The sequence below is a fragment of the Hypanus sabinus genome, chromosome 14 (assembly GCF_030144855.1).
Source record: "Hypanus sabinus isolate sHypSab1 chromosome 14, sHypSab1.hap1, whole genome shotgun sequence".
Taxonomy (NCBI): Eukaryota; Metazoa; Chordata; class Chondrichthyes; order Myliobatiformes; family Dasyatidae; genus Hypanus; species Hypanus sabinus.
The window spans coordinates 65,126,999-65,136,707 of NC_082719.1; the positions used below are offsets into that span (position 1 = coordinate 65,126,999).

Consider the following 9,709-nt stretch of genomic DNA (forward strand, 5'->3'; position numbering starts at 1 on the left):
ATTGAATAGCTTGTAACTATTTATATGCCAGTATTCCTGAAATACCCATTTGTCAGCCTGTATGCCAGATACAATACATTCCATTAGCCTTCTTGAACATTTCTACACCTGCAGCATTATGTTCATGAATACAGTCTCTTTGAAGTGCCACTCTTTCTAGTATTTCCATCTTTTAGAAAACACTGGAGAACCGACATTAATTTGTCATGTATACATCAGGTTATACTCAGTGCTATTCTTCCTGGGATGCTGGCTCCAACAGTAGTTTAGCACCGTTTTGGCTGCTTGCTCAAACTAAAGTATCAAACCTTCCATTTACGCAACTTAAATAAATCTCTCAACATGTCATCAGTGATCAGATGTGTGACTTTCTATTCCATCATCTGTCATTTGTAAATAAATTGAGTATTTCCGAATCCAACACAGAGCCTCTCAGGGTACCATTAGTCACAATGCACCAACTCGAGAACCTGCTCAACAGCAAATTTCCTTATTGCATCAATTTCCCCCTCTGATTTCATGAGCTTCATCTTCAGCTGAACTTTCTCAAAGTTAAAGTTACTATCAAAGTACTTAAATGTCATCATATACAACACAGATTCTGTTTCTTGCAGGAACCCTTAAAATCTCAATAACCACAATGGAATCAATGAAAGACTACACAAACAGGGCAGACAGCCGGTCTGCAAAATACAAAAGGGGAAAAAAAACACAGCAGTAATAATAAATAAGTAACAAATATTGAGAACATTAAGATGAAGAGTCTTTGAAAGCGAGTCATAGGCTGTGGAATATTTCAGTTATCCTCTGATGCTTGTGGGGTAATAACTGTTCCTAAACCTGCTGGTGCATGTCCTGGGACTCCTGTATCTTGTTCCTGATGGCAGCAGTGAGAGGATTACCCTGGTGGTGAGGGTCCCTGATGATGGATGCTGCTTTCCTGTGACAACACCGTGTAAATGTGCTCAATGGTGGGGAGGGCTTTCCCCGTGATGGACAGGGCCATATCCACTACTTCTTGTAGTGTTTTCTGTTCAAAGGCATTGGTGTTTCCACACCAGGCTGTGATGCAGCCAGTCAAAATACTCACCACCACACAGCTATAGAAGTTTGTCAAAGTTTTGCCAAGTCTTCACAAACTCCTAAGGAAGTAGAGGCACTGCCACACTTTCTTTGTAATTGCATTTGCATGCTGGGCCCAGAATAGGTCCTCTGAAATGATAACAGTAAGGATTTAAAGTTGCTGACCCTCTCCACCTCTGATCCTCCAATGATGATTGGCTCATGGACCTCTGGATTCCTTCTGAACTCAAAAATCAGCTCCTTGGTCTTGCTGACACTGAGTGAGAGGTTGTCGTTGAGGCACCACTCAGCCAGATTTCCAATCTCCCTCCTATATGCTGATTCATTGCCGCCTTTGATTCAGCCAACAATCTCTACTTCCTTAGAAGGTTGTGAAGTTTCAGCATGGCATGTAAATATTTAACAAACTTCTATTGATGTGTGTATGAAACATCTTAAAATGACTTGGGAAGTATATTCAAATATATTCCCCTATACATAACTTTAGTCAATCAAGTTCATCAGAATGCTGACTCTTGCTGATCAGATGAAAATTTAAGATACTCAGTCAATGTATCAGTACTTAACAAACCCTACTAAATGTCTGACAACATATTAAGGCAAAAGTGTTACGTTCTTTGGCATCGCTTTTACTTTCGGTGAATGATTTTAATCAAAAAGATTCCAGAATAAGTTGAGATTTGGAACATTTTAGCAAGAGCTTTTTTCCCTCACTGTTTCACCTGGGGGTGGGGCGGGGGGGGGGGGGGGTCTGTCATTCTTCAAACCAATTATCAACTTCTTTTCCCTTACTTTGCTTGTGTTGATGCTGCAAGTGTCCAACCCTGATTGAACAATAGGCTCACTGGCGAGACCATGGCATCCTGGCAATTCTGGACAATGTTTCTCACTCATTGCATGTCACCTTGACTGAACAGAGGAACATTTTCAGTAACAGACTAAGACAACAGCATTGCTCCAAAGAGCATTATATGAGGTCATTCTTACCCTCACCCAGCAGGATCTATAACGAGCCAGCCTATAGGCAGGGGAGTGACCTTGTAATCTTTGATTTGCAAATCTTATACATCTTATTTTTAAGGAAAAATATTGTTATTCTTTCTTGCTTTTCTTCTAATATTTGTTTACGTGTGCACTTGTAATGTTGCTGCCATACCGTAATTTCCTTTGAGATCAATAAAGTATCTATCCATATACCATTAAAAAGATTATACAATATTCCTTTTAAAGAAACTTTGGGCTTTTCTTGAACAAGCAGCTTCCATTGCTCTTAATCACCTCTATCTCACACAGTTGTGAATGAAAGTCACGCTAATTTTCACGTCTCTTGGAAGTTTCCACTCATAGTGCATATTGGCTTAATCACCTTTTGCTCAAAGGTCATGAGAGTCTATGTTAGTTTATCCCCTTCTCTACACTCATGTTTACAATATGTCTGATGTAAATCAACCATGACATTTTGGAAACAGTCAAGTTTTTGCCTCTAAAAGTAAACCAGTTCTTCAAAAACTTCAGATTTCATTTTGTGTGCTTTTTACTGATCACTGTCCATTTAGTCATTTGTAGTCAACTCCAATTTAGTATGATCAGTATCTCACTGCACCCATGGTAGGCTCATTTCAGAATCCGAATCAGATTTATTATCATCAGCAAAGTGACATGAAATTTGTTAACTTAGCTGCAGCAGTTCAATGCATACAAAATCTAGCAGGGAAATAATAATAAAATAATAACAAATAAATCAATTATGTATAGTGATTAGATATTCTTAATGTGCAAAAACAGAAATATTGTACATTAAAAATGTGAGGTAGTGTCCATAGATTCAATGTCCATTTAGGAATCGGATAGCAGAGGGAAAGAAGTTGTTCCTGAATCGCTGAGTGTGTCCCTTCAGGCTTCTGTACCTCCTACCTGATGGTAACAGTGAGAAAAGGGTATGTCCCTGGGTGCTGGAGATCCTTAATAATGACACTGCCTTCCTGAGACACCACTCCTTGAAGTTGTCCTGGGTACTTTGAAGGCTAGTACCCAGATGGAGCTGACTAGATTTACAACATTCTGCAGCTTCTTTTGGTTCCGAGCAGTAGCCCCTCCATACCATACAGTGATGCGGCCTGACAGAATGCTCTCCATGGTACAACTATTTGAAGTCTTAGTAATTATTATGCATTCTCCCTTGCAAAAATACTTTATCAAAGTGACTACTTATCGATAAACATCCATGCACCATTAGACTGCTAAATTTCACTAAATATTAAATTTCATATCTATCATTCCTTTATTGGTTCAACCAGACATTGTTACAGAAAACTACCCAGCAACTTTTTTTCCCAGCTTAGGCTGGTTACTCCAACTGCTAAAGTTAAAATTCCATACTAAACTGAATTTCGCCATAGTTTCTGAAATTTTCTAATTTATCCATTGCAAAAGCTGCTACTGCTGTGAGGGCCTACACAAACTCCAATACACTCTTCAATTCTTTCCAAGTTCAGAGAACGGACAAAATTGAAACTTGACATCTCATAACAATTTATCATTACAGATTAATGAATTACTTAACACTGTGTGTCACGCTATATCTTGTGGTCCTACAATAATTACTTCAGGGGTGGAAAAAAAAGCAATTCAAATGGCCTGCTCTAACCTGAGCAAATGTTCACAAACCCCAAAAGATTTGCAGTGAATCCATTTCACTTTGTATTCATCTAAACATGCAACAATTTGCATTCATTTCATTTAACACTGATACCCTCATCGGTTATTCACTGCCAATTACACAATTTTGGAATAGTTTAACTGACTAAAGGACTTTTACTTGGGTTGCTCCTGGCCTAATATCTCTTCAACCTCAAGACAAATTATTTTATTTACATAACTGCCATTCCTCCGAAAGAAGAATGGCAAAGAGCTCGTTTCTGGCTTCCAAAGATTAGATAAAACATCTCACTTTGATTTCGTCAGACACTCTTTTCTAAGAAAGAATTGAAGTCTGTGCAGTTGCGAAGTCCCCAATACATTAGATTTATAAATACAGATTATTACCAACGGAAATGGGAGAGAGGCAAAGTATGGCCCCATATTAAAAGACATAATATCAAATACCCGTACTGAATTTTGATGCATACCTTTTATTTTATTTCTATCAAGAATTAATCAAAAGAACAGAACTTGCTCAATTACACTTTAGTATCATTCACAATATCTGTGTCAGACAACCACTAGAAAATTAGATCAGGCAGCGCAAGGATCAACTAGGTAATTTGATATAAAGGCTGAAGAGAGACAACAATAAACCATGTGCTTATCTTTCCTACATCTGAAAGATGTTATTCTCTTAAAATCCTACATACATTACAAACTAATTAAATATGAGCCTGTTTTAAACAAATGTTTGGTTTCTTATTATTACATGTACCAAGGTACAGTGAAAAGCTGTTTTACATACCATCCATACAGATCGTTTCGTCACATCAGTGTACTGACATGGCACAAGGGAAAAGCAATAACAGAATGCAGAATAAAGTGATACAGTAGTGCACCATTTATATGTGGATAAGTTTGAACTATTATGAAATAATAAACAGCATCTGAACACCAGAGATATCAAATTGTTTCAAGTCTTACTCCAGTGATTTGAGACCAAGTATCTAATTTGGCATTGCAGTCCAATACAGACAGTGCTTGCATTATCAGAGCCGTCATATTTCAAAAAAGATCTTTAAACCTAGGTCCTGTCTGCTCTCTTAGTAGACACAAAAGATCCTATGGAACTACACTGAAGAACTGGAGTTATCCTTAGTGTCCTTGCCAACATTTATCCCACAACCATCAGCACTAAAATAAATTATCTGCCATTGACTCATGATTACATGTGGGTGTTCCTGCAACACACTGGCCACTGCATTTTCCCATAACAATGGCTATACTTCAAAATAAAGGCTTTATTGGCTACAAATTGTGAGACATCGAGGATGTGAATGGAGCAATAAATCTTTGTCTATTCTAGTTCCATGTTTCCCAGCATAAATAGGAGTACAGTATTTGAAACTTACAGCTTGTGCACAAATAAAAGCTGGTATTTAATTTACCTCAAAAGATTAACATAGTTGAAAACTTATACACCAATTGGATAGTGAAAAGTACTGTATTCTAAGAATAGGATTTTTTGGGTTGAACATACTTTGAGTTACGTTATTCTCCAGAACAAACAGTACTAAACTAAGGATGCAAATAAATTAGCAAGTATGATTAAACTGGTATGATTCATGGCAACCAATAAACATTTAAAACCAACTTACATGCCAGGGATGCCCAGCAAGCAAAGATGTAAATTCAAAAAGCAGAATTTTAGCTCAAACGGGTACAGAATAAACATTTCAAAAAAGATTTACTATTTTGTGGCAGAGACAAATAGGTCTTCCATACTTATAAGGAGGTATCTTTTAAAAAGATTTTGGTTAACAACAGATTTCAGGCACACAGGTGTGGAATTTGTCGAACTCTGCTTTTGACACATCAGAAATAAGCAGCACTCTTCCAGCTGGGTCTAGAGTTGTTACAATTAATTACTCAAAAGAACAGGCAACCATCAACTGCCCGGCAGCTGAGCTTCCAGCTTGCTGTGAAAGTATGACAGCCATAAAAGAGGTTGGTTCTGAACTTCTGGTTGCAAGCAGCAGCATAGTAAATGAATGTCCCCCTGAATATATTGCCATCCATTTAAAAAGGACAAACAAAAAAAAACAAAAGCTGCACAAACACTTTTCTAGCAACCCACAATAGCACCTAACGCAGTGATTGATGGGCACATGAAAACAGGTTGTTCAAAGTTATAAATACAGAATATCATTGTCACTAGCGATAGGAATAAACATGGGTGCTCACAAGGGTCTTTTCAATAGTCACAAAGCTTATATAATGAACTGGATTTTTTTTTTAAAACCTATTTGTAATAATTTGATCCTTTTCCAAATCACTACTGATGATTCCAGAAATGACAGAGGTTTTTACTGTCAACAATCCTGCATTTTACAAGTATGACATAAACTACCAAGTTGGAACAGGTTTATAGCATATCTGCAGTGTGACCAGTCACACCCAAAAAATGCCACTTTCCTATGCAGTTAAAAATAAGAAGCCTAATCCTGATACTTTGCTAATTCACACTGTAAATTTGAGGATTTTTAAAATATTCCTTCACAGATCAATGTTCCCATTCCTGCACATCATAGCAAACTTTTTCTTGACAACCAAAGTAACTTGAAATCGCTCCCCTTTAGATCTGAGCACTTTCACCACACCATCACACCTCCTTGCACAAGCAAAGCCAGCTCAGACTTTCATTAATTATGAAAATAAACTGACTCATTTGAAGTGGAATCATATTTGACTGCATACTTGGATGGGGGAAACTCTAAAATAAAAGGCCAGTCCTAATACTTCATTGTCATATGGGAAATCCGTTATTAGGCCAAGACATGAGTTAGGCGAGAGCAGAATGCCAACATTTCCAAGGCAGGCACTCAGTGTTACTGTAAGGAGACTACGTGTATATCCACTGACAAACCAAGTCCTTCAGCCAAGCAGTCCCAATAGCAAAGCCACTGAAACCAAAAAGCTGCTCAGATGCTGCAGGGGTTCCTCTCCTCTTAAAAATTCTTTAAAACCCCCGACAACGTTCCTGCTGAAAGCTACTAAAGATTGTCTGTGGCTCCTGGAAGATTGCATCTTTTATTTATCGCCCCTTGGCTTATTTTCACAGTGAATTCCTGCCTAAATGCAATCAGCCAAGAACCCTCCCTATACGCACTCCTGTCATTCTTGATCGGTTGCATGCGGAGAATCAAGCGCAAAAAAAAGCTCAAAGCCAACTGCCTTGGCTACCACTTCATTTTTACATATATTTGTTAAAAGAACGTGAACAGAACTGATCAATTTTCACAAAGAAACAGGGCAGGTCAAAGGAAAGTCGACATGAAAGCTGGTATTTTAAAAAATATATTGAAAGAAAAGGGAAACAGTGAGAAGAACACAGCCAAACACAGATTGGACGAAAACCCCTCTAGGCGTAAGGGCACTGCACCCAATGAGCCAATGGAAAATAAATGATCCTGCAGAAAAATCACGTTTGCAGACTGCTTTAAAATTCAAATTAACCGCAGACTAAGGTGGAACGATTAAAAAAAAAGATCAGCCATTGAAACCGAGTAAAGTAAGTGATCTTATGTAGAGGAAGGAAGACATGTTTCGGGTGGAAACTCAAATCAGATGAGACGCTGGGTCACTCGATCTCCTTTTCCCTTGGATAGATCTCCAGTCAATTCTTGGTGGTATGAAAGGATCGCCCCAGCTAGTCTGTCACTGCTCTCCACATATTTCTATCTCCAATGTCTTTAACAGGCATTGAAGACTCTATTGTCCGACGGTGGAGGGTGACAGAAACAGAAGGGAACAAATAATAAACATGAAAATGGGAACAAAGTAACGAGGCGGGGAGAAGGGAATGCCTGTCGGCTATTTGATATGCGCAATTGGCAAATATAACCAGGGTCGCTTCCAACAAAAGCAACTCGCCCACCCCTTATCAAGCTTTTCAGGGAAAATGAAGTATTATTTTCTTTGTCGACATTATTGCCAATCATTTTTTTTAATAGTGAACCCGGTTCTTGCTAAAAATCTGCAAGGTTAGCGAGGCCGTCGTCTTTTTTGAGGAGAGGAATTTGGAGTTCAAAGCCCTTCTCTTTTGCCTGTAAAACACCCCTCACACGTAACATGACACATGCACTGCACATTTCAAAACAATATATTTAACAAATATAAAAACAGAGCTGCAAAACAGGACGCCATCTTTCCTGAAAGAGATCGGAGGGGAAAAATCTTTGTAGCACAGAACATTTCAATCTTCCACCAACTCGTGCGGAGTGTTAAAGGGGCGCGACGCTCTGAATGACAGGGTTAAAATCCAACGCTGCTCCGAGCCATCAAATCAAACGCTGTCCTTTTCAAATAAAGGGTGTATTGTGTACAATTCTTCACCTGGCTAGCTCTTTAAATTCCTGACGTGGGCACATAATGCATTCTCCTCTTCACTTTGAGGTCTGATTAAAGAGAGTCGGGGGAGGAGGGGAGTGGAGAGAGAGAGAGGGAGAGAGAGAGAGAGAGGGAGAGAGAGAGAGAGAGAGGGAGAGAGAGAGAGAGAGAGGGAGAGAGAGAGAGAGAGAGAGAGAGAGAGAGAGAGAGAGAGAGAGAGAGAGAGAGAGAGAGAATGAACACTTACCGACTTGAAGGACATTGTCCACACAGCCGCTTTCAAGGAGTGCGATGCCCCGTTTAAATGGCAGCCTACTCTCGTCGTCCCCTCCGTCTTCGGCCGAATAATTGAATGAGGAATACATGCAAATCTCCCGTTCATTCCTCGGGAAGGACCAGTAGACGATACGCCTCTGTACGGGCTCCGGGATGCGGGTGAATCGCTCCTCCACTTGCTGGAAAGGCCACTTCTCCGCCACCTTCCTGGCACTAATGTCCAGCAGCGACTCCGGCTTGTAAGTTTTGCCGGCCGGGGCCGCTCGAAGTGGCGTCTTGGAAGGGTTGAAGCCGGGCCTGCAGCAGAGCCGTTTTGCGGGTGGCTGACCGCGGTCCGCCATACTCTCGCTTCGCTACTGTTACATTGAAACGGAAGTTATGTACATTATAAGAGAAGCCTTTATCTGTTTACAATGAGGGCGCGCCTCGGTGCGGCAAAAAAGGTCAGGCGCTCCTAATATGGAGATGCCGGGAGGGCGGAGGGGCTGTGCCCAAACCTCGGCTAATGCCGCCGATCGCTCCGTAAAAGGAGCGCCTGCCCTTAGCCGGGCGCGGGGGGCCGGGCCAGGCCAATGGGCGGCCGCTGCCTCTTGATGTGTCCGCCAATGGGCGGCCAACCCGTAAAAGGAGCGGCGCGTCAGCCGCCCGGTTCCCATGGCACGCCCCCCTCCCAGACGGCCGCTGCAATGACAATGATCGCTGGAGGGACTCCGCGCGTCTACGGCCCTGGCTTTGTCACGCCTTAAAAGGACGGACGCACCTAATTGGGAGCGAAGAATGCGGGGGTGTTCCCCTCCGAAGTTCGGCCGGTTCCTTTTGTCAGGCCATATAAAGGCGCACGCTCCTTTTATGAAAGGGACTGGAATGCGGGGCGTGCCTCCGACGGCGGGCCGGCCTTTGTGCGGCCATATAGGGAGTCGCGAGTGCTCCACAAAAACAAAGGGCGCACGGCTGGGGCTGAGCGAGGCTGCTCGGAGCGCAGCACCCCGCTCGCTTCCTGTTTGATTGAAGTCTGGTTCTTTAAAGGGAAATTTGTCTTGCAAAGTAACGCACCAGCAACAGGGGATGCGGAGGGCCGTTTTACCACTGTTTGGGATTTTTCCCCGCTTGGACCTCGGTGGTGGTCTTTTTAATTTTGGGATTATTTGCATCGGACGAGTTTTTTTGTTCCGTAGCGTTTTGTAGAGCCGGGTAGCCCTCAGAGACTTCCTCTGTAAATCTTACTGAAACTTTGATATTAACTGCTTACATCTACTTATTGCAATTAAACACTTCCAGCGACACTTATACATGGTTTAATTTGGGGCGTCTCTTATCA

General features: G+C 41.3%; 1 protein-coding gene across 4 annotated transcripts in view; it reads right to left on the bottom strand.

The window, feature by feature from the left end:
* LOC132404824 (zinc finger SWIM domain-containing protein 6) overlaps positions 1–8,793 on the bottom strand; it is a 178,487-nt gene extending 169,694 nt beyond the window's left edge. For 2 of the 4 annotated variants that reach the window (XM_059989338.1, XM_059989339.1), the window contains exon 1: positions 8,363–8,792. In XM_059989338.1, the coding sequence (XP_059845321.1) occupies positions 8,363–8,732 (370 nt within the window). In that variant the 5' untranslated portion in view covers positions 8,733–8,792. Of the gene's footprint in view, positions 1–8,362 lie in introns of all 4 variants that reach the window. The other 2 variants (XM_059989336.1, XM_059989340.1) reach the window with 2 other exon arrangements.
* Between the last annotated feature and the right edge of the window lie 916 nt (positions 8,794–9,709).